This window comes from Gobio gobio (assembly GCF_949357685.1).
Source record: "Gobio gobio genome assembly, chromosome: 13".
Lineage (NCBI taxonomy): Eukaryota > Metazoa > Chordata > Actinopteri > Cypriniformes > Gobionidae > Gobio > Gobio gobio.
This window is the reverse complement of record NC_137106.1, coordinates 32386424-32412988: the sequence shown is the minus strand read 5'-3', so window position 1 is coordinate 32412988 and position 26565 is coordinate 32386424. Positions and strand designations below refer to the sequence as shown.

At 39.3% G+C, this 26565-nt stretch overlaps 1 protein-coding gene across 1 annotated transcript in view; it reads left to right on the top strand.

Annotated features, from left to right (window-relative positions):
• The first annotated feature begins 633 nt into the window (after positions 1-633).
• Positions 634-26565, top strand: part of syne3 (spectrin repeat containing, nuclear envelope family member 3) — a 36586-nt gene continuing 10654 nt past the window's right edge. Inside the window, exons 1-12 of the mRNA XM_079833023.1 lie at positions 634-769; positions 2727-2885; positions 11198-11370; positions 14806-15115; positions 16230-16385; positions 18089-18433; positions 19733-19869; positions 20271-20445; positions 21473-21655; positions 24377-24520; positions 24850-24984; positions 25995-26156. Coding sequence (XP_079689149.1) covers positions 2742-2885; positions 11198-11370; positions 14806-15115; positions 16230-16385; positions 18089-18433; positions 19733-19869; positions 20271-20445; positions 21473-21655; positions 24377-24520; positions 24850-24984; positions 25995-26156 — 2064 coding nt within the window. The 5' untranslated portion in view covers positions 634-769; positions 2727-2741. The remainder of the gene's footprint in view (positions 770-2726; positions 2886-11197; positions 11371-14805; positions 15116-16229; positions 16386-18088; positions 18434-19732; positions 19870-20270; positions 20446-21472; positions 21656-24376; positions 24521-24849; positions 24985-25994; positions 26157-26565) is intronic.

Genomic DNA, 26565 nt, shown 5'->3' with positions numbered 1-26565 from the left:
TTCCATGTAAAGAGCCAGTGGTTCTCAAACTTTTTATACCAAGTACCACCTCAGAAAATATTTGGCCCTCTAAGTACCACCATAATGACCAACATTAAAATACAGTATCCTAGCCTAGTATACAGTACAATAAATAAGTACAGTAAATACAGTTTGTACATTAAAACTGCACTGTGCATGTAATACAGGTAAATAAAATAATGAAATAATGTAAATGTAAATAATGTAAATTAATACTGTACTTAAATGTAAAAAAAACTTTACTCAAATAAAGATTAAATTCAAATGTATTGTGTTTTAACATTAATTTATTTAGTGATTCCTCTGCGTACCACTAGAGGCATTCTGAGTACAGTACCACTAGTGGTACTCGTATCTCCTATCATACTTTGAGAACCACTGCACTAGACCTGTATAAATGTAACAAACTATCATTTTCTATTATTTTTTGTATTCATTATTTACAAATAAATTATATACACAATTTTTTTTGTTTTTGTTTATTCATGTACTTATTTTCGCCAGCCCTGTTAACGGTTACCGGTAGTAACGCCCGCTCTATTTTTGAATTATTCCGGCGCGCAGTGACGTGCCTCATCAGTTACTCAGCGGATGTGCTGCTTCTGCCTGCCTGATCTCCTCCTCGACCAGCCCAAGCAACTGACAGGCCTGCATTGACTTCCTGACGGATCACAGTAACTTTGTAGCTCGAAGAACAACTTAAGGTCATTTCTTATTATAAATACTCGCATCAGATGCACATATATCCGTAAGTACTACCACTTTATCGATTGTTTAAGATCCGAATACGCATTCATTTCAGTATAGCTGTGCTGTACTTTCTAAACACAAGTTTACAGCTTATAAAGTGCAACAGTGTGGGGTTTAATGCTCTTAACTGTGTCTGCATGGTTTAGTCGAGGCAGTTATCCTCTATATTTTGTTGTTTCACTGAACTATATGTGACTTTAAGGTTGAATTTGTGTTATATTCAGAGAATAGACCATGAACTGCTCCATGTACGTTATGCAAATGCATAATCGTGTAAAAGAGGGCGTGTGGTTGTTTTGGTTGTAACCTGCTGTGATTATCTGTGTTTATGTTTATATCATTGTTAAAGTTGGACAAATGGTTTAATTTAAGGGGGATTTGTTTCTTACAATCTGCAATTTGAGCCATGTATTTAACAATTGGACTACGTATAATTTTTAGTGTACTTTACAAACCCAGAGATCCCCTATTCAGAATATGTGACCCTGGACCACAAAACCAGTCATAAGGGTATTTTTTTTTTTAAATGCATAGATGATTTATATCTGAAAGTTGAATAAATAAATATGATTTCCATTGATGTATGATTTGTTAGGAAGGATAGGGCAATAAAAAGTGCATATTAGTAATAATAATAATAATACATTTTGGATATATTTACGGTAGGAAATTTACAAAATATCTTCATGGAACATGATCTTTACCAAATATCCTAATGATTTTTGGATAAAAGAAAAATCAATAATTTTGACCCAAACAATGTTGGCTATTGCCACAAATATACGCATGCAACTAATGACTGGTTTTGTGGTCCAGGGTCACACACACACCCTGGACCATATATATATATATATATATATATATATATATATATATATATATATATATATATATATATATATATATATATATATATATATATATATATATATATTTATATTATAATTGATGAATATTATATATTCTATACATTCCCAAAATATATAGATATTTTGTATGTTTTGTTCACGTACCCACTCCATAACCTTCAAGACCCCTAAAGGTTGAAAACCAAGGCACTGGGCGATTACAGTGTTCTCCAGATGTATTGTTTGTGTATTTTCATATGAATAGGGTTATGGGAATGCTGTGGGAGATATGACTCATGCAGGAAAGTGGCTTGTAATCCTTTTTAGGGCGCCCACTGTACAGAAGAAAAAAAGGCACATTTGGTTTTGCTTTGTCTCTCGTTGTGAAAGAACATATTTAGCCACAAGGAACTGTGTTTAGTGCCCCCTAAGATAAGTTATGTGGCATTGCCAATGTACAGGGTTTGGCAGAAACATTGCGCTGTAGGGTGGAGTGGTTTAGTGGTTACAATGCATCTAAAAGGTGTTTGGTTCAAACCAGCTACCAGGGGTGATTTATGAGCTGTGACAATTTGTAAGCAAAGCAAACCCGCCAAACTCCTATAATTACTACGGTTTGTTACTTACTTAAATGTATAAATTTATGGGGGATATTTATGGCAGTTTTATTGCAGTTATTTACAATGATAAATTACAATGTTTTGTAGCAGAAATGGTTTTAGAAGTTCCTTAAGGTGTACTGTAAGTATTTTATATTTAAATATTTGACAAATCCTTTTATCCAAAGTGACCTGGTTTAAAAGTATACTGTATCCATTATATTTGTTTCCTAGGAGTCAAATCCATGACTTGACATTGCTTTACCTGAGACATTTTAAGGGGTGGAGAGATGAAGTGTGTGTGTGTGTGTGTGTGTGTGTGTGTGTGTGTGTGTGTGTGTGTGTGTGTGTGTGTGTGTGTGTGTGTGTGTGTGTGTGTGTATATACATATATATATATATATATATATATATATATATATATATATATATATATATATATATATATATATATATATATATATATATATAATGTATGTATGTAAATTACCCCTATGTTTTTGCATTAGGTCAGCCTTAACCTAATGACCCAGCAAGAGCAGCATGAGTTCAGGGAAAGTTTGGAGGAAGCCCTGTCCTGGATGCAGGCCGTCCAGGAGAGGCTTAAACAAAATGATAACACTCAAGGTCCCAGATCAGCGCTGGAGGTCAGGCTCCGAGAGACAGAGGTGAGAACTTTCTTGACCTTTAACCTATTGGGGGCATGGTAGTACTGAAATATAACGATGGGTTACTTAACGTAATCCCGGGTTCTTTTTCTAACTTCGTTCGGTGTTTCACTATGGGAATCGCTTTGGCGTGACCAACTACGGAAGCTCTTATGCCACCACGTCTGTCTTTGACAGACAGGTCGACCTGAGATCAGGCTCCACCTCCACCTATATAACTCAGGTTGGACCTAATGAAGTCATTATGGAGAGATTTCTTCCCTTTCCTGTGCAAGGAGGGAAGTGTTGGTGAAACACCTCACTCTGTTTTCAAAGAACCCGGGATTACGTTAAGTAACCCATCGTTCTTTTTCTAACTTCGTTCGGTGTTTCACTATGGGAGATATAGACCACTCCCGGATTGCACAACGTACGCTATACCCCATCATATGGGACCTGATGTGCTGGCTCCTAGCACTGCGTGAGCTAAGGATGGCTCCGACACATTCAGTCTATAAAATCGCACAAAAGTGTGCGGTTTGGCCCAGCTTGCTGCAGCACAGATATCCTGGACCGAAACTCCCCTAAGGAAGGCCCATGATGTGGCCATGCCCCTAGTGGAGTGGGCTCTTAAGCCCTCGGGAGGTTGGGAACCTCTGCATTTATATGCTAGAGAAATAGCTTCTACAATCCAATGGGACAGTCGCTGACGTGACAATGGCTTCCCCTTGCGAGGAGTAGCCCATGACATAAACAGCTGGTCATTTACCCTGAAACCTGCTGTCCTTTCAACATACATACGAAGTGCTCATACAGGACACAAAGAATTCAACCTCGTATCCTCCGGAGAAGAGAACGGAGGAGGGTGAAAAGCTGCAAGTTCTGTAGTTTGACATCTATACGACGAGTCCACTACCTTAGGTACGAAAGCAGGATTAGGGCGAAAGGAAACCCTTGTGAACCCTGGAGAAAACTGCAGACAAGACGGGCTGACCGACAGAGCCTGTAAGTCACTCACCCTCTTAGCTGAGACCAGTGCTAACAGCAGTGCTGTCTTAAGAGAAAGAAACTTTAACCCTATAGCTTCCAACGGCTCAAAAGGGTGTTGAGAAAGGGCCTCTAAAACCGTAGACAAATCCCACAATGGGACCATCCGTCTGGCCACTGGCCTCTTACGTCGTGCCCCCTTCATAAAGCGACTTATTAAAGGGTGCTGACCTGCGGTCTTGTCACCAAAACCCACATGACAAGCAGATATAGCCGCTAGGTATACCTTTAACGTAGAAAAAGCTTTCCCTTTATCTAACAGATCCTGAAGGAAACATAATATGTCCCTCACTGAACTTTGAAAAGGGACAATATGACTCCGCCCACACCATACTTCAAAGACTCACAATTTATTACTATAAAGTGAGCGAGTGGAAGAGGCTCTTGCACTCTGTATAGTGTGTACGACTGATGGGGGCAGACCTGCTGCACTTAAATTCCACCTCTCATGGGCCAGGCCCAGAGAGCTATCCTGTCTGGGTGAGGATGGTAGATTCCCCCCCCCCCGCTTGTGATAGGAGGTACCTCCGGGGAGGGAGGGGCCACGGCTGACCCGACAGTAGTTGAACTATCTCGGCTACCCAATGTCTGGATGGCCAACGTGGAGCTATCAGTATCAGCGACAATCCCATTTCCCTCACCCTGGCCAGAGTTGGTGAAATCAGGCTCAGAGGAGGAAATGCATACAGCAGGACATTTGGCCATGGGTGGGCTAAAGCATCCACACCCAACGGTGCATTTCCGTCCGCCAGAGAGAAATACAGAGGACATTGAGCGTTTTCCTGCGAGGCGAAGAGATCTACGGCCGCCTGGCCGTATTTATGCCATATCTGCTTCACCACCTGGGGATGAATTTTCCACTCTCCGTACAGGGGATTTCCCCTGGACAATAAGTCTGCCCCCCTGTTCAATATGCCTGGAACATGGGTTGCCCTGATAGATAAGAGCCTTATTTCTCACCATACAATCAGCTTTTTTGCCAACTGGTGCAGTTGAAGAGCGCGTGTGCCTCCCTGTCGGTTGATATAAGCAACCACTGTGGAGTTGTCTGTTTTCACTAAAACATGCTGGCCCCTGATGAAGCTCAGAAAATGTTTCAGTGCTAGAAACACTGCCATCAATTCCAAGTAATTTATGTGCTTGTGAATCAGCTGTGGAGGCCACACCCCGTTCACAGTTCTGCCCATCAGAGTCGCTCCCCAGCCTTTTAATGACGCGTCCGTCGTCATAGTGACTCTCAACGACACTGTCCCCAAGGGAATCCCCGATCTGAGGATCGCTGGGCTTTTCCAATGTCTGAGCGCTCTGACGCACGCATAAGTCACTCTCTCCGGTCGGTTGAGATGACGCCGAGAACACAGACGCAGATGCGCGACCCAGCGCTGAAAGTCCCTCATTATGAGTAGTCCCAGCCGTACTACAGATATCGCCGAAGCCATTAACCCCAGCATTCGTAGACACAGTCTGAACGGGACAATTTTCCCCGTCTGAAAACGTGAGAGACACTGCGTGAAGGACGTGACCCTCCTCTCTGTCAGAGTGACTCGATAAGAGAGGGAGTTTATACTGAGTCCTAGATATTCTGTGTGCTGAGCTGGCTCTAAGCGGCTCTTTTTCATATTTATTTTGAATCCCAAGCTGTCGAGATGCATTAATACCCTGTCTGCGTCTTTGATTGCTTGCTCTTTCGATGAGGCTAATCAGATAATCGTCTATGTACGACAGTATTCGTATCCCCTTGTTTCTTAACGGGAAAAGTGCTGCTTCCACACATTTGCTGAATACTCTTGGTGCTAGAGACAGACCAAAGGGCATTGTCTGAAATTTGTAAGCAGTGCCTCGAAATGCAAACCTGAGATACTTCCTGTGAGACGGGTAAACATCTATGTGAAAATACGAGTCTGACAGATCGATCGTCATAAACCAGTCGTTCTGGCGGATGGATCGACAAAGTGTTTTGTGTGTCAACATTTTGAATGAATACTTCCGTAGGTGTTTGTTTAACACACGGAGATCTAAAATTGGACGCAGAGATGAGCTCTCCTTCTTTGGAATCACAAAGTAACTGGAATAAAAACCCTGACAGCTCACTTCCTTTGGCACCACTCTGATGGCTCGTTTGTCTAAAAGAGTGTCTATTTCGGCCGTCAGGGCGCGAGCTGATTCTCCCTCGGCCACTGAGACTATTATACCATTGAATCTGGGTGGTTTCATGGCAAATTGAAGTCTGTACCCCCGTGAAATCGTGTTTACAATCTACGGATGAGCTGCGCATGCGCGCCAACTGAGTATGCAGGCCGAGAGAGGTCCCCTGTATACTTCCCCAACGCCGGCGCGCTCTGATGACGTCATTACCGTCTCCGCGCAGACCCCTTCTGGAGGCGCGAGTGCTCCCTCCGGCGGAGAGGCTAGGGATACACGTTTCAATGTTTGGATTTTTGTGTGATCTATCGCCCTCGACTGTCTGCCTGGCTGCGATAGTGAAACATTTATTGTGTTTATTGAATTCGGGGAGCATATCGCCCTTAGCTTGTGGCCTGGATGCGATAGTGCATTCTTTATTAAACATTCCCCTGAACCGATAGGTGTTTGAAAACCCCCTGTGAGTGCTTGGTGACACTGGATAACATTTTGACCCTGATAGCTTATAGCTATAGCCCTTACTGAACTGAGAACAACAGGGCTGGACTCCCTCCTTCTCTTCACGGGCGGAGAGAGAAGTGCAGGGGAGCATTCGCGTGTCAGGTCGCACGCTTTTTCTTCCGATCCTCGGGGTGGGGTGGGCGATTTCTCGCCGCCGCGGCCGCAAATTAATGTTTCCCCCAGGGTCCGGATTCATCAGATCTCGGACGATGGCCAGATTGCTGTCCGCTAGGAGCCGGTCTCACACTCCTAGCCCCCGTATGTCTCCCTCTCGCAGTAGCGGCTGCTGCGAAGCCCTGCCGTGCTGGCTGAGAGGGTGGTCGCGGTGTTTGCTTGCATGGTAAACAGAGGTTGAAAGCTTCATCCTCCTGTTTCCTGAGGGTGCTGGTCTCTCTCATTTTCTCGAGAGCTGGTCCGAATAAGCCCTTGGTTGGGTCGAACGCAGCGTCCATCACCTCAGCTTTTTGAGCGTCGCTCAATCCAGACAGGTTCAGCCATAACGCTCTCTCACCTGAAACGGCCAAGCCCATAACACGGCCACAGCCCTGAACCGCGCCACGAGAAGAGCGGAGAATTAGGTCGTTCACCACACATATCTCATCCCAGAGTGCTGGGTTTGGCACCCCCGTATCTAGCTGTCGCCCCATTTCCTCCAAAATCTCGGCCTGGTACGCTGACAGTAAAGTCACCGCGTTCAGCGAGCACACTGACTGCGCCGCGTATTTGTACATCCTCTGATAGACGGACGCGGTCAGACGCTCCATCTTGTTCGGCAGCGAAATTTGGGATGAGGCAGAAATTGAGCTGCGATTCGGATGGAGGTGATAGGCCACTGACGACTCTATCGCTGGGGGTCCGGCCAGCCCCAGCTCTCCCATTCCTTGGATCTCGAGCTTAGAGCATCCCTTGGTCGGGAGCTTGCTCTTAAAGGGGCTACCCCAATGGCGGGACATCTCCTTCATGCACGCCGGCACGGCGGGTAGGAGTTGTCTTGTTGTGGTTTGAGCAGGCGGTAGCCTTTTCCCGTCGTAAAGGTCCCTCTCTGCTCCTTCAGAATCCTGAGCCGGGCTCGCTTGCACACCTCGTGCAGGTTACCGTCTGCCTGAGCGCCTGAGTCGGTCGCGCTAGGAGGTCTAGACTGTTGGACATGGAAGAGAGAGTTGTCTTCCTCCTCTTCGTCGTCCATGTCCAAGTCGAGGAGGTCAGAGTTAGCATCGCCCTCCGCGTCCTCGTCCCCCGGTTCCTCCTCCTCGTGTGCGAGAAGGCCATCGAACAGAGGAGGCATATCTGGGGATTCGGCTTCCATCATATCAGCCCAGCTCGTCGTGGTAGCTCGCTGATGGTCAGTAGCCTTAGGTTTCGCGGTGGCTCCGGCCAGACATGGGTCCTGCTGGTTAGCCACCGCCACTCTCAGCCTTCTCTCCAAAATTTTCACCGGCAATGACGCACAGTGAACACACGTTTGTGGGTCCGCAAGCAAAGTTTGAGCGTGCTTCGCGCCCATGCACACGATGCACATGGGATGGGGGTCCCTGCCCGAGACAGTTGCTCCACATGACGATGGACACGGCCGGGGTGCAGGCTCCCTGCTTTTCGACTCATTCCCTTTGGCGGGGGTAATGACTGTCGACATAACGGCTGGAGAGAGGAGGAGTGATTCAGAGACTCGTCACAACATGTTAGTCTGATGGTTTCGTGGCTCGCTTGACGCGTAAAGCCCAACGGCGGTTATAACCGTCGTGATAACACGCGATAGACCAAAAAGAATAGCTCACCTTGACGCGTACACTATTCGGTGTGACACTCAACACAATCCAATCCACTGATGTCGCGTTCGGTAGCGTAATCCAATGACGGCCCGCCTGTTGAACAGTTAAGCGAAATCAGCGACGAGGTCGGACGTGCTGAGAGAGCTGTTGTAGTCCCTCACGGGAAGAAAGCGAGAATGACTTTGTTAGGTCCAACCTGAGTTATATAGGTGGAGGCGGAGCCTGATCTCAGGTCGACCTGTCTGTCAAAGACAGACGTGGTGGCATAAGAGCTTCCGTAGTTGGTCACGCCAAAGCGATTCCCATAGTGAAACACCGAACGAAGTTAGAAAAAGAACCCTTTCACTTTCTCAAATGTGTCTCATGTTTGTTAAAGAAGCTATTGTGATCATTTCACAGTAAAGCTGCACGATTAATCGTTTAAAGATCGTAATCTTGATTCAAACACCCTCGCGATCTTATGAATGACAACGATTCGGCTATGTCTATTAAACCTTTGACAAGTACGATCATAGCAAACATTCAGATCTGCATTGGCATTGCCTCTGATCCAGAGAGAGTAGTTGTTATGTTTAGGTATTGGAAGGCCCGCCCAGTTGTCCCAATGAGGGCTTCCGATAAGCGGGTGAAGGTTTCTGCGTGTTCGTTCTTTTCAGCGGGGCAAGTAATTTAAAGTAATTTAATTCCAATTTACTTTTATCTGACATTTTATCATGAGCTTTAAATTTAGGATAGAATGCCAATTGGTTATGTGGTCATTTGTATAATATTTTAACTACACATTTGACTATTCTGTTTAACCCTTTGTTGAAATTATACCTGTTCATCTAGATCCCAATAACACTGGCCGGATTACGATCTCTTTATCACGAACTCGTTAGTCTTGGTCATTAGACAGAGTGAATGCTGGGTGGGAAAGACATCTCTAAACGCTTAAAGGGGTGATGAATTGAGAAATCAACTTTCCCTTGAGCTTTCGATATATAAAAGGTCATGGTAATATAAGAATATCCTGTAAGTTTCAGAGCTGAAAACTTCCTTGATAGTCAAAGAAAACCTTTTATTGACACCAGGCCCAGAAAACGATCGATCTCAGAATATGCCAGGCTAAAACACCAGAGTGTAGTGAAGCACCGCCTCAACAGAAGAAGAACAACGCCTGATTCTGTAGCCCCGCCCACCGACTCGTGCCACTAACATGACATAGGCCTACATAGAGCTAAACCTCATCAAATTTCTAAACATACCACAAAAGCTTCATTCGGATTCCAATATTATGAATGCATGGATGAACTTTATTTTTAATGAATATCCAGCAAACGTGGGAAAGACTTTGCGTTTGTTCCTTCATTTCTGATCATGGATTCGTTTGTAAACAAGAGACTGGATTTGCAGACAGGATGAGATTACATGAATGAATGAAGCAACACACTAATGTGAGTAAAATATGTTTTTTATATGTGATAGTATAGCATTGTTACAGATCGTTTGATATAGATCTATTGATTGTGTACATGTCTAACATACCTTAGCATGCTGTCAAAGGCTAAAGAATCCTTTATTTGTCGTTCTTGATGTGCGTTGTTCAAGTTATTGACTTGATATTTGAAGGAAAAATACAATCGCGGAAGTTTTGAACATGCTGTCTGCAACGTTAGCCTTGTTTATACTCGACGCCTCCGCACAAGCACGAGGGTGCGCGCGGCAAAAATTATGTCAATGTGGACTGGGCGGTCGTGCGCGTTGGGTGCGCAAGACCCCATTTCACCTGGCGGTGTGCAGCAAATTTTTTGTAACCGCACGCGCGATTCTGCATCCGAAGATGAACAAGTTCTAGGCGAATCTAGCCGAGCATGACATCTCATCACACCAGCACCCAGTTTGCACATTCAAATTAGGTGCTTATATTTACAAAATGAGCCCACAAATGCAGAAATAAGCCTTTTTAAATAAATATCCAAGTTTAATAAAAAAAATCACGAAACTAAATGAAAATGTTTAGTGAAATTAAGAAATATTTAAGAGATTGTTAATTTAGTTGTATACATGTGCATATATTTTGTTCTCATGTCATAAGTAATAATATCAAGGTTTACTGAGTTTTACACCATTCTTTTGTAGTGTGTAAGTTGTTTTTTCGGTGAAGTGTACTAAAATATATATCATCACCTGTGTACATTAGCCCACTTCTTCTCGACGCTTTTTCCTGATGGTTTATAGAATAATTACTCCGAGTCGCCCTCTGTCGTTTCAAAGAATAGCACAACGGCGAGCGCGTCGAGTATAAAAATGCCTCGTCCGTTTGGGGAGAAGCGTGCGCAGTCAGCGGAGGCTCACGCTGCGGAGCCAGGCGAAAGTATAAACAAGTCTTGACGTACTTGGCGCCCGTGTGTACGGTTCGCGCTTATATCCACCGATCGGGCGGGCCAAGTAATAAAAAAAATAACATTACAATCAATCGCGGGTGGATGAGAGATAAATCATTGTGTTTGTTTGATAAAGACGTTTTGCGAGCCCTGTGGGACTAATTATTCCGGTTGCCGTTTTCCCACGCACTGATCCATCCACTAATGAAACAAGTGAAGTCTTTAAAAGTGAGTCATTGAATCATTCATTTAAACCGATTAAAAACAATGTAAATAAAAATTAATTAAATATTTTTAAATAGATTACAATAAATAAAATTTTGTCAAAACCTCTAGTAAATTACATGTTGTTTTGTTGTTTATTCAGAATTGTGGGAGAAGTATGATCTCTATTTTAAACAATTCATAGTTGTCAATTTATCCATAATCATGCAGCTCTATTTCACAGAGATTAATTGTATAATCAGTTTAAATGCATCATTAAGCATGACTTTTCTTTTTTGTAAAGAAAATCCATAACTCAGAGCCTGATGGCCATGTGAAGATGGACAGGGTGCTTGTGGCTTCTGAAGTTCTGCTTCGAAATGGAGATGAAGAAATGAAGAATCAGACTCATTCGAAACTCAAAGATCTGAAAGCGCTCTGGGATGAGACATTAACCTACATCATTCACTGTCACAGGTACAGATTTTGTCCATAGACCAATCATATCACCAATGTATCACCAATCATATTCACTTGTACTTAAATTATACTTTTGTCTTCCTATATTTAAAAAAGTTTGCATATGGTGACATTTGCGATATGACATTTTTGCCACAAATTGGATCGTTTACATTTTTTTACCTCAGATGTAGGGACTTTTATGTTTACATGATTTTAAATTGGAACATATTTTACCAGTCATTTTTACCATTTTTCAGTTGTCATGCAATTTAAGACCAGGATTGTTTTTTTTTTAAATAAAACATTAAAGTTATCCTTAAGGGCAACTATATATGTATGTGTATATGTATGTATACATTATGTATATTATATACATGGTATAATATTTAAAAAGTATGTAATATATTTTATATAAAATATATTAAAAATATTAATTTTAATATTAAAATGTATGTGTGTAATGTGTATATATATATAATCTTGATTCAAGCCCCTACACAATCTTATTCCTAAATGACAAAGATTCGGCTGTGTCTATTAAACATTTAATAAATACAATCACAGTGAAACATTCAGATCTGCAGTTGTCTTGTATAGGTTTGAAATAACTTCACAAACTGTCTTTTTAAGAGTATCATTGTTTCTGTTACAATAATTAAAATCATCACAGAAGTATTGGGATAAAAGTTTATATTTCTGATATAAACTCTGATGTCTACTGTAGTTATCAAAATAGAGAAAATCTAGCCTAGAAATCTAGATGCACCCTAGCGGCAGCAAATGTAATTTGCAGCCAGGGTCGTCTAGCAACTCTCCATAGACTTGCAAGCTGGAAAAACCAAACCCTAGTCAGGCCAATCACATCGTGTATAGAGGTCGGTGGGCGGGCTTAACATAATGACGGCAGAGTTGTGACGGTTCCATGTGAACCTTGCTACTTCCCTGTTAACAAAAGAACGTTATGGCTCTGAAGTCATTCTTAATAAAGGAAGATGTATTCTGAGTTTTGCCGACCGGATACAGCAAAAGTTTAATCTATCAACTAGCTCCGCTGGTGGGAAAACGCATGGGACTCAGCTCGGGCTGCAACTAACGATTATTTTGATAATCGATTAGTTGGTCGATTATTTTTTAGATTAATCGATTAATCAGATAAAAGCCTGTTTTTTTATTTATTGGTAAAACACACTATTCAACATCCTGTCCAACGCTGTCCTTCAAACAAACGTGCTATGAAAACACACATAGTGAATATATGTACTATTACATAAATTACCCTTGGTTTTACAATGAACAAAACAAACAATAATAATAATAATAATAATAATAATAATAAATAAATAAATAACAGGGTTATTTTAGTTATTCAATGGTAACCACAAATTAACCATTGTTTTGCTTCAAATCCATAGTTTAACTATATGGTATTTGTGTGGTTATACAAATGGTTATCAATACTGCCTAATTTTTGTAAGGGTATGTTTGTGCTATACATTATGTACAAAAAAAGTTGTCTAAGCAAATTCCTACATTAAAATGATATTAAAGAAAGAAAAAAAATACAAAGTCAGTGTTACCGCATAAGATGAATGTTCTGCAGGAACACACACACACACACACACACACACACACACACACACACACACACACACACACACACACACACACACACACACACACACACACACACACACACACACACACACACACACACACACACACACACACACACACACACACACACACACACACACACACACACACACACACACACACACAGTACCTGTTACTGTCATTTCTTTATCCTGTAGAAACTTCTTACATTTATATTCAATTTCACGCCGTTATCCCTTTACAGTTACTACTCTCATAAAATACTTGAATTACATGTTGACCCTTTAAAACTAAATTTTGTGAGTAAAGCAGATATTGCAGCTACATGAACGTTTTTGCACTGAATATTAATTGTCTCCCTCTCTAAAGCGTTGTCTGTTTGAGGCGCATGCGCGCGCCCACCGCGCCGACGCCCGTTCAGTGAAGTTACTGTCGGGACCAGGACGCTCTTTCATGCAAAATGCAAATACTTGCGTGGATTAGTAACATTTACAGATGAGGATATAACTGCAGTTCTCTATATAGATCAGTGGACATAACCTGTAAAATGAACGTTTTGCGCTGAGGCTGCAGACGCATAAACACATCTGTTATGACAGGGAATGTTAAACGCTAATGCATTCGCTTGAAGCTTAAAATAAACAATTCTGAGGTTTTGGGCACTTGGATCACGTCCCTTTCCTGCATCAGCTCACTCTGTTTCCACTCCACTATTTCTAGATGCACATTTTGTCCATAAAAATGTGTTATTCACTACTCCAATGCCGCCTGCCTTCGCCATCTTGCTGAATGCTGCAGAGACGCTGTGCAAGAAGCACGTGACATAAAACGAGGCCAGCTATTGGCTATTTGCTACTTCTCCTGCTGTACTGGCTGAGTAAAACCTCCGGTGGCTCATTACTGCCACACTTTGGTCACCGCAGATTTAAAATAAAAGTTATTTACCAACTAATCGATGACTAAATTAGTTGACAACTATTTTAATAATCGATTTTAATTGATTAAATCGATTAGTTGTTTCAGCTCTAGACTCAGCCACAACCCGCTTGTGATTGTTGACACCATTGATAGCGCTCTGGTTGGTTGTTTTGCTATCCTATTGTGTGCAGAGGGAATTTGAAAGACAACCGTTTATCCCGCCTCTCGGATTTAGCCCTGCCCATGGTGTGTTCCCAGACTCAACATCTTGATGTGGGTCTGGCTTGTCAAGCTAGAGTAAATCACCTTTTGAAAGTAACTTGAGCGCTTCAAATAAAGGCTGTATCAATTATATTGTTACACCAGTTGGTGGCAACAAGTGACAAAAGCCTATTTTTGTAATTGAATCTTTCATTCAAGAGATTCATTCAAAAGCTCTCATTAATCCAGTAATGAAACAAGTGAATTTTTATGAGTGAGCCATAGAATCATTCATTTAAACCAACTTTTTTTTTAAAGAATTAATTCAAGTTAATTTTATATTTCTAAATAGACTGCAGCAGTTAACATTTTGTCAGAGCCTCTAGTAAATGACATGTTATTTTGACATTTATTCAGAATTGTGGGGTTTATTCCGAATTTTGTTTAGTTGTCTATTAATAATCGTGGGAGAATTGTGATCTCTATTTGAAACAAAAAAATCTTAGAGTAAATATCTAGAATCGTGCAGCTCTAATATATAGCATTATGTGCAGGTGCGAGAAAACTGAAACTAGCACAGCTATGTAGAAAATCTTTATATTTATTAATTTTGCAGTCATTATACAATATTATTTGACCACAGAATGCCACAATTGATCAGAATATTAAATATATAAGTATTTATTTATTTTATATTTTTTGTGTCCCTTCTGATAGTCGTATCGAGTGGGTGTGGCTGCACTGGAGTGAATACCTAAAGGCCCATGAGGAGTTTGGGATGTGGCTGGAGAAAATGCACAGGGCCCTGGAGCCCCAGCTTGAGATGCAGCTGGGTCTTCAAGAGAAGCTGTGGCAGGTGGATCATCTGCGGGTCCTTCACAGTGACATCCAAGCCCAGGCTCAGTTTCTGGAGAGGCTCCTGGATGAAGCTGCAGCCCTGTTCAACCGGACAGAGGACCCCAGTGTAAATGATCAGGCTCAGCAAGGTCTTCAAGAGGCCTACAACCACATTCGAGAACGAGCACAGGTAAACCTTCATCTGTTCAGGTCAATAATTAAAATTAAAGAGTTTAGTTATCACTGACAACCAGAACAAATGTGTGTTGAATAATTTCAGAATGTTTTAGAGTTTTAAGGGAATTAAGGTAGCCTAATGCCTTTGTTCTACAACTAAATTATGCATTTCAAGGATTCGAAAACCTTTGAAGCTGCTTTCTTTTGTTAAAGTTTTATAAGGTTGTTCATTAAGTTGTTAAAACCGCTTTTTAATCTTCTATCTTTCATACTTTTTACACCTACTTTTTCAAAAGATCTAGTTTCAAGTTACATTGTTCTTCAGTTCTCCACTACTGTCACTAACTCATTGCAACATGTGTTGCTCGTCCATAGTTATTATTGAAGAATAACAAGAATTACATTTTTGAAAGATTTTTTAATTGGTTTGGAAAAGTTTCTTATGCTCACCAAGACTGCTTTTATTTGGTCAAAAATATTGTAAAACTGTAACGTTGTGAAATAAACATACAATTCAGAGGCATTTTTTGCCTTTATTAAGATAGTAGAAGACTGACAGGAAGCAAATTGAGAGAAAGGGGGATGGGATCGGGAAAGGTCCACAAGCTGCGCCTTGAACTCGGGTCGCCCGAAGTGCAACCACGCTACATGTCAGAGCGCTGCCCACGAGGCTATCAGCTCGGACAACTGTTTTCTATTTGAAAATATTTCAAAATGTAATTTATCCTTGTGATGGCAAAGCTGAATTTCAGCAGCTATTACTCTTTCTTTTTTGATGAATAGACAAAATGGAAAGTCAAACAGGATTTTTTTATTAATAGAAATTTCAAAAGAACAGCATTTATTTGAAATAAAAATCTTGCAACATTTTAAAAGTCTTTACCGTCACTTTTGAACAATTTAATGCATCCTTACTAAATAAAAAGTATTATATATATATTTTTTTTTTTTAAATGAATGGTAGCATATAATTTATATTATACCTGTTGATTTTGGCGTTCTTAATGCATCAATCATATTTATCGCTGTTAACTGCAGAATAAATTGAGTTTATAAAATTGAAAATAATACTGTAATACCAAAGATATGACATTGTCCTTTAATAGAAATGCATTACTTATTTGCAGGAAAGGTTGGCATTAGCACAGAAAATAGCAGAGGAGCACCAGCAATACCAAAGTTGCGTTCATAAATTCCAAACCTGGCTGATGTCTAAGACAGAAGAAGTCAGCCGTTTCAGTGACATGGAGGATACGACACAGAATAGGCTGAAAGCCCTGCAGGTACAATGACCTACTTATTTGGGGGAGGGGAGGTCAGGATGGTCAACTGGGAAAATCATCCCTGCTTTGGAAGTCAAACTGGGGATAAGTCATTCCAGTTTTGCCGAGTTCTTGCTAATTTGCATCCTCATTTTCACTTCGGGCTACTGTATTAAAGGGGTCATGTGAAAAATCTTATTACTAAGTCTAAAACTATGTCAAATTTTGTACTATGTAAACATTGCAGAACCTCAGTTAAGTAAAACATGTATTGCAACCTTAGATGCAAAAGCGACTCAGTCTATGTCATGAGGTTGAATAAACATAATATAAATAAACAACATTTAAAAATGATACGCCAATATAATATAATCCATTTAGTAGTACTCAATGGTCTCATCATAATTAATAAAACTATGAGCTGACAACTTAGAAGTTCCTTTCTGAGCTGTTCACATCCTTGGACTCATTCTTTGTTTCCATAGCAACATTCAACATGCCAAAATGGATCCATGGCTTTGTTGTTGACAAAAATATACTTCATCAGTACATTAAATAATTGATTCACTTGCAAAATATTGAAAAACAATAAAATCAAGTATAATGAAATTTGTCAAGGTATCTCCATGACTACCTATATGCTATGCGGTTTCTTTCCTTGCCACAGTCATGTTTGGCTTGCTCCCTTGGGGATTAAGGAATGATTTTCTGTAAAGCTGCTTTGAAACAATATGTATTTTAAAAATTGCTATACAAATAAACTTGACCTGACTTTCACTGTTGAGGCCGCTGCCATTTTGTATATTTTTGATATGACGGCAGTTAGAGTTTGACAAATGTGAACAGTGGTAAGAGATGGTGTCAATTGAAAATGTGGGACAAAAATAAAAGTAAATAGAAATAATAAAATAGTAAATTTTAATAACTTTAATTAAGTGTAGTTATTAATAGTTATAATAGTATAAATATTATAGTGTGTGTATGTGTATATATATATATATATATATATATATATATATATATATATATATATATATATATATATATATATATATATATATATATATATATATATAATAAATATATATATATATATATATATATATATAATATATATATATATATATATATATTTATATATATATATATATATATATATATATATATATATAGTATATTCATTATTCATATATTCATAGTATATTCACTATATTAATATAATTGTAATTTATACAGTGTTATTTTTAATATTTAGTCATTTTGAATTAGCTTTATTTTTATATTTTCAGATTTCATTTTAATTTTAGTTTACACTTTAGTAATTTTGTGCTTTTGTAATTTTTTTTATTATTATTTATTTTTTTTAATATTTTTTATTTAGTAATTTTGTTATTTTTCCAAGGCAGCATTTCAAAATTTTGTTTAAATTGTTCATATAATATTGGTTTAATTTTGTCAACTTTATTTAAATTTCCGAAAACGATTTTTACTAGATTTAGCTGTAGCTGTAGTTTACAATAACAACATGATTATATATGGAGTTTTAGTAATCATTGTTTATTCTGTCTGCAATATTTCTTAATTACTGGTCTGTGTACACATCAAGATGGTTGTCTTTGGCTATTGCATCACATTGCACTTGCCATGTTTAGAAGGCCTTGTTGCAAACATATTATGAAGAATATGTGAAATGAATCCTAAATAATTCATTATTTCTCTATCAGGAGCTGGATGCTAGTATAGCCAAAGAAGAACTCACTCTCCAGCACATTGAAAGGTTGTCTGAGGCGGTGAAGGGCAACACGTCTCCAGCAGGTGCGGAGAAGATTACAAAAGAGATGGAGGAGTTGAGGCTGGCCTGGCAGAGATTACGCCTAGCCTTAGTGGAGATACAAGAAGAGCTCCAGAGCTCATTGGACTCTGAGAGTGAGTATTTGAAACGCTGTAAGGAGCTGGAGGTGGACCTGATGCAGCTCCGATCCCTGGTCCAGAACCTTAGCAGTGAGCTGGAGAGCAGGGACGGGGAGAGGACTGAGGAACATTTGGTAGCTCAATGGAAGACACACACGGTTAGCACTCTGTTCATCTCTCTCACCACTCCCAAATACTTGTAAAAAAATAACCCAAAAAGTGTTCTTGTAGGACACAGATGGAGACTACATATTTTTGTGACCACTCATGACACTTACGGTGATTTAGGGAATGCCTTAGGTAAATTCCTATGCGGGGTGTGACAGTAATTTGAGCCATAGTAAATCTAATTCTACAAGTAGTTTTTGGAACATTGGATCTGTGGTGTGGAATGCCTCCAAAATAATGGAAACACAAGGTTGAAATGTTGTGACAATTTGTATTCAGTATTTCAGTTTCATTTGCTTCTTATTCACTAACTGCATAGGGGTTCACCACGCACAATCACATTTTTTCTATCTAACTTCGACATTTAGATGAATTAAAAACGTTTTCTGATTTAAACTTAGCAAAAACAGTGTCAGAAGTTGTATGTTCAATACATTTTTACAAATCTGTTCAATTTACATTGATTCAGAATCAGAACTTTGAACTATCACCTAACAGTTTACACAGAAGTGGCTACATGTATAATATATGTGATAAAAACAGCATTATTTTACAATATTGCTGTTTAAGATTAAGTGTTATATGCAATATTTTTTTTTCCTTAATACATGACATTTATTATAAAATGTCATAATGATGTTTTCATTTAGTAAAATTTTTAAGCCATTTTTAGAAAAATTATCTATTTATTTAGTATTAATATAACTAAACTGTTTTCAACATGGATAATGAGCTATGTAACCTGATCGCCAAATTAGCATTTTGAAATGATTTCTGAAGGATCATGTGATAATGTGTGTGTGTGTGTGTGTGTGTGTGTGTGTGTGTGTGTGTGTGTGTGTGTGTGTGTGTGTATGTATGTAAGCATGTATGTATGTATGTATATAATATGTATTATTATTATTATTATTATATTATTATTATATCTGTGATGGACTGGCCATCTCTCCAGGGTGCTTTCCCCTGCCTCTGGCCTAAGAAACTGGGATGGGGTCTATAGACAGACAGACTATTAGTATCCATATGTGATTTGCATGTTAACAATTTACAATTAAACTTTTACTGAAAAACAAATAGTTTTTTATTCCAATTTGACAAAGTTGCTAATTGGACCAAGTTTGCTGTTAGCAATGGGATAAAACCAGCAAGGATGAAAACCTTTTTTATATCAATAAAAGCTGTCTGGACCCCATGTGGAGAAATTCTGCATTAATGCCCTGCTTGAATGAGCTTAAGCTCACGATGTGCGTACTAATTTCATTGATTCGTTTTCTACATTCACATTTCAGGGGGTGCGCAACAAGCTCATCGCAGAGGAGCCCAGGGTGGAACAGCTAAAATCCCAGTTGAAAGAGCTATTCCGATTCCCAAAAGATTCTAAAACCCTGTCTGATGAGGTGCTAGCAGTGGTGAAAGAGTACCAGAGGTGAGCAGCAAACTCACATGCACACCCAAAAAGCCTCCGGCAAAGGAGGAATGAGGCAAGGAGAAATACTTTGATGGATATTTTATTAATCATTAGCTATTGATACTGACGGTAAACATTCCGTCATGCAGACACAATGGGAGGCTCGTCACATGTAGGTTTTCATCCCCATTGTGTTTCTGTCAATTGGATGTCACTCACACAGGTCTAGTCAGCCGTAAACAATGTGTATCCAGCAATAAAAGAGTGCTAATGTAAGCACTTCAAACAATTAGTGCATTACACACAGGGTTTACTGCATTTATTTATTCATTTGTTTTGTGGCAGCCATCTGCCAAAGCCCTATAAGCTCATACTGTAAAGGACTACTCAGTAGAGTTGTTTTGTGTTTCCTGTGACAGTGTGAAAGGCAGATCTTTCAGGCTGTCCTCTGAAAGCGAGACAGCTCTCAGGCAGATACTGCAGGACCCTCTGTATGGCTTCAGCCAGTGGAGTCAGGTGGTTTCTCAGGTACTGGAGGCTTCCGCCGAGGTGACGGAATTCTCCCATATCGCTCTGCTCGTGCAGAATATAGAGGTAAATTATTTATAGCCACAGTTTTCTTGAAAAAGTGTGAGAGCTTTCAACAAGTCTTTTTTTCTTGTGCAGGGTTGTGGTGTAAAAATGTGTCACTCCAGATACATTACTATTCAAATGTTTGGGGTCAATAAGACTTTTTTTCTTGAGAAATTAATCCTTTTATTTAGCAAGGATGTATTCAATTGATCGAAAAAGACATTTTATAATGTTATAAAAGATTTCAATTTTACATAAAAGCTGTTCTATTCATCAAAACAAAAACACTGAAAACATGTATCACAGTTTCCACAAAAATATTAAGGAGCACAACTGTTTTCAACCTTGATGATAATAATAATAATAAATGTTCCTTGAGCACCAGATCAGCATATTAGTATGATTTCTGAAGGATCATGTAAAGACTGAAGGAATGATGCTGAAAATTCAGCTATTCCATCACAGAAATAAATGTCAAAATATATTAAAATAGAAAAGTTATTTTAAATTGCAATAATATTTCACAGTATTGGTGTTTTTACTATTTTGACCTTATTTATTATTATTTTTAATTTCCAATAATAGCTGGAAACTATATAGTTATGTAACTTGATAGCTGTAAATTCTTGCTGGAAAATGATCACTGATGATCAATGGTTTGGCCCATTCTAAATGGTATTTTTAGGGTTATCTTAAGTAATTCCTGCAATTTAGACAAAACCATTTATGTTAGCCAGCTAAATAACATCACTGTGCGATACTGTGGTTTGAATCTTTAAACTCCTAATGCAGAGATTTTTTTTACTTACTCTGAGTGTTGCAATGTTTTCCCATTCAGTACTTATCACACCTGATTTACACTTTGTTTTGAGAAAATAAATGTGACAAATCCAGTTAATGCGAAAATCTGTTGTGGATATGTTCGTAATGTATTTAAGCATTTGCAGTGCTTTTTGCCTTCATATTGGCACCTTAATATGGTGTTCGTGCTTTGTTCTCTTTGAAGTTATTGAGTGTGCTCTTTCTTCTTTTGTTTTGTTCTTTGTAGAAGTTACTTAAAAAAAGCGTGCAGCTCCAGGAGCGCTTGAGTTTGCTCCAGGTGAAGAGTGATCTGCTCAGCTCTGTTTTTGGCCAAGAGAAAGCTGACGATCTGTTGGAAGAGCTCAGCGGGAATATGAGGAAGAGAGAGTTACTCCACAGCCAGCTCCAACAGCGCAAGAACCGCCTACAGGTACCCCACCAGCCTCAGCTCAATTTTACTGCTGTATGCAGGCTGTAAATGCCTGAGCTACATCAACAGTTTTTACCCCCACCATTAGCCATAACATGCATAGTCTTACATAACAAAATATGGTCAAAGTCAAAGCTTATCATGTCTGGCTGAAAAACAAGAATCCTTGTTTGTTTGAATAAATGTATGCTGGCAAATAAAGTTGTAAAAATTACAGTCTATTCTTAATTTTTGATAGAGTTATTGTGGTATTGAATATAAACAATAGATAAAATGTAAAATAAAATAAAAAAACATTTAAAGAGAAATACATATGTGCAATATGTTAATTATAACAAAGTACAAACAAATGTCTAATATATACAGTGAGGAAAATAAGTATTTGAACACCCTGCTATTTTGCAAGTTCTCCCACTTAGAAATCATGGAGGGGTCTGAATTTGTCATCGTAGGTGCATGTCCACTGTGAGAGACATAATCTAAAAAAAAAATCCAGAAATCACAATGTATGCTTTTTTAACTATTTATTTGTATGATACAGCTGCAAATAAGTATTTGAACACCTGAGAAAATCAATGTTAATATTTGGTACAGGAGCCTTTGTTTGCAATTACTGAGGTCAAACGTTTCCTGTAGTTTTTCACCAGGTTTGCACAAACTGCAGGAGGGATTTTGGCCCACTCCTCCACACAGATCTTCTCTAGATCAGTCAGGTTTCTGGCCTGTCGCTGAGAAACACTGAGTTTGAGCTCCCTCCAAAGATTCTCTATTGGGTTTAGGTCTGGAGACTGGCTAGGCCACGCCAGAACCTTGATATGCTTCTTACAGAGCCACTTCTTGGTTATCCTGGCTGTGTGCTTCGGGTCATTGTCATGTTGGAAGACCCAGCCTTGACCCATCTTCAATGCTCTAACTGAGGGAAGGAGGTTGTTCCCCAAAATCTCGCAATACATGGCCCCGGTCATCCTCTCCTTAATACAGTGCAGTCGCCCTGTCCCATGTGCAGAAAAACACCCCCAAAGCATGATGCTACCACCCCCATGCTTCACAGTAGGGATGGTGTTCTTGGGATGGTACTCATCATTCTTCTTCCTCCAAACACGTTTAGTGGAATTATGACAAAAAAGTTCTATTTTGGTCTCTGACCACATGACTTTCTCCCATGACTCCTCTGGATCATCCAAATGGTCATTGGCAAACTTGAGACGGGCCTGGACATGTGCTGGTTTAAGCAGGGGAACCTTCCGTGCCATGCATGATTTCAAACCATGACGTCTTAGTGTATTACCAACAGTAACCTTGGAAACGGTGGACCCAGCTCTTTTCAGGTCATTGACCTGCTCCTCCCGTGTAGTTCTGGGCTGATTTCTCACCTTTCTTAGGATCATTGAGACCCCACGAGGTGAGATCTTGCATGGAGCCCCAGTCCGAGGGAGATTGACAGTCATGTTTAACTTCTTCCATTTTCTAATGATTGCTCCAACAGTGGACCTTTTTTCACCAAGCTGCTTGGCAATTTCCCCGTATCCCTTTCCAGCCTTGTGGAGGTGTACAATTTTGTCTCTAGTGTCTTTGGACAGCTCTTTGGTCTTGACCATGTTAGTAGTTGGATTCTTACTGATTGTATGGGGTGGACAGGTGTCTTTATGCAGCTAACGACCTCAAACAGGTGCATCTAATTTAGGATAATAAATGGAGTGGAGGTGGACATTTTAAAGGCAGACTAACAGGTCTTTGAGGGTCAGAATTCTAGCTGATAGACTGGTGTTCAAATACTTATTTGCAGCTGTATCATACAAATAAATAGTTAAAAAAATCATACATTGTGATTTCTGGATTTTTTTTTTAGATTTTGTCTCTCACAGTGCACATGCACCTACGGTGACAATTTCAGACCCCTCCATGATTTCTAAGTGGGAGAACTTGCAAAATAGCAGGGTGTTCAAATACTTATTTTCCTCACTGTATCTACATTCATATACTGTGCGAAAGTCTTAGGCACGTTAGTATTTCCACAAAAAAAAAGTTTTATCCAGTGAGATTTTTGTGTCTGACAACAGTAGGTATGATCCGATCTCCATCATCGAGTCTGTGATTACATGGAAAAAACTAAGACCGACTAAAACCAGAAGAACTGCGACAACGTCTCCAAGATATATTTTATTTATCAATTAACTTCTGATTAACTACAGTAAATCAAACCACCTGCCTGGAGCTGCTGAAGTGACAGTAAAACACGACTTGGTGGCGCTCAAGCACAAAACGGTCTTGCCGAGCACACATTGATACGACAATACAAAAGTAGTAGTTAGACAAAGAAGAAGTTGAGCTGCTAATGCTGCTTGCCAGTTAGCAAGTGTGTGAATGGTTTTTGAAAGCACGTAAACACTGTCTCTCTTCTTCTTCTGCGTGACAAGCGAGCGTCAGAAGCGTAAAGTGGCGCAGCACCACCTTGTGTACCGGGAGCGCCGTCTACTGAATTTGCACGTTCACTCTGCGCATTGTCAGTGAAAATCGCTTCTCAGTCTAGAAGGCACCAACTTCTAAAATAATTTCACATTTCTACTACATAAATGACCCAATTTAAATACACATTCATCTTTCCAGCGGTGAAGTACCCCTTTAAATTATTATGATTTTGAGATTATTACGTCCTTAGTCAAAAAGGATGCAGATATCTGTGTTAAATTATATAATTATATATCCTTTGTATGCCCTTAGGGTTTGATATCAAAGACGAAGGACTTTTCCGATGCCTATGACTCCGTACAAAAAAAACTGACGTCCATAAAGGAACGGTTTGCCAAGGCGGATGGACTTCAACCTGACATTCTAGCCAAGAAGAGCCAGGCCGATCAACTCCGGGTGAGCAACAGAGAAAACAGAAGCGTATAGCTGTTTCAGACTTCAAAAAAAGTTCTGCTTTGCACGCAGCTTTTTGAATTTCATTTTAAACAGCTGTTTTGGTTCTAATCTCTGCATGTGGTGAGCTGTAGACGCACAGTGACTTTTGATTAGATCGTCTTTCGGCACACGCTAAAAGAGTCATGTGAATAATTTAAGGAGATAGGAGTTATTTCACGCTGAGCTCAATGTGTTTGCGCTGGTTTGATCAGAGTGGCTTGTCCAGGTGGGAGCGGGAAAGACTCGCTAGTGGCAGACTGAATGTAAAATGAGTGTGCATCTCTTTGCAGGTCATTAGAAAAGACTTGGAAGATTGTGAAGCCCATATCATAGCTCTGGAGACACTGGTGTCATCCAACCCTGCAAACAGGACAAAGTTTGAGCGTCTGTATGCGGAATGGAAATTGCTTTATAAGGCAGTTCGGGTAAGATCCGTTCTGCTCAAGGTTTTTTTAATTTCTTATATATGGGTTTTAAATTTAAAGGGTTAGTTCACACAAAAATGAGTCTCTTCAAAAAATTTGGACATTTTTTTACAGTAGCGTAGCTGTCAATGGAGAGGCAGAAATCTCACAGATTTCATTAAAATATCTTGATTTGCAATTCAAAGATGAATGAAAGTCATACAGGTTTGGAACAACATGAGGGTGAGTAAATGATGACAGAATCTTCATCTTTGGGTGAACTATCCCTTTAATTAGTTGTAGTTGACCCCCTTTAATTAGTTGTAGTTGACCCCCTTTAATTAGTTGTAGTTGACAAAAAAAATAATAATTTGTAACTCTCATATTGTTTTTTTTCTCGTGGAACGCAAAATGAGATAATTTTAAGTGTGTTTGTGCTGCTGTTTTCTGTACAACGAAAGCAGACTACAATGAAGTAGTTTCTTACACTATATTACAATTTATCAAAAGCCATTCGCTAACTTTGTGCGTGGAAGTATTTGTGAATTGAAATGGAGTTGTGGGGGGGGGGGGGTATTTTAGTAAATTAATTTTCTTTCTTAGTGAACTATTCCTTTTATTCCTAATATTTTTTTGCATTGTTAATTTATAGAAATATGAAATTCTGAATAATGAGGGGAGGATACATATCTTTTTACTAGCCTCTTCAAAAATGCCCAACTTCACAAGTGATTCTGATTTAACCCTGAAGATCTGTGGAAACTGCTGAGATCACACCCCGGTTTCCATACCTCCCGCTGTGTGTTGATCATGATGGTGATGAAGATGATGACTATGAAGGCCTTGATCAGACGTTCTTACTTCAGTTTTAATGCACACTTGTGGCCCAAAGAGATTTTTTATTTTCTGAACCGATACCAGAATTTTATTGCACTAAAATCCTCCTCACGTCTGAGAAGGATTTTCATAATGAATCCTTCATAATGTATGTGTGTATTCACATGTATACATGTTGTTGTTGATCATTCCAGATGAAGGTGAATGAAAGCGAGGAGAACATTGTGGAACATGAGAGTTTACATGAAAATATTCTGAATTTGGAGAAGTGGTTAATGATCATGAGACAGAAGCTGGAGTCGTTTCGTGGATCAGATGGGGAATGGAGCATTGATAACCGCCAGCATGAGGCTGAGGTACGCCTCTGCCTACACTTATGGCTTCAGTAAATGTTGCTTTTATTAAGAAAAGTACATTAAATAAACACAACAAAGCTTTTTACAATGCTTGAAGGATCCCATTTTAATCTATTGTTGTATTATTACTATGGGTTTTTTATTTGAATAATTGATTAATCTTATTAATTGATTTATTTGTTCAATAATCTTAATAAAGAAGTCAAACATTTTTGGAAAAGCATTTTGTTATAACGCATGGCATTCCACAACAAAATTCAAATAATGTACAAACTGAAGGCTTTAAAACAGTTAAAACAACAAATGAATAAATACTGTACATTGTATGCTAAAAAATGTTTTGATAATTGTATGATTGATGCCATATAAATAGTTCCCATTGTGCCTGGAAATTTCAGGCCATTTGAAA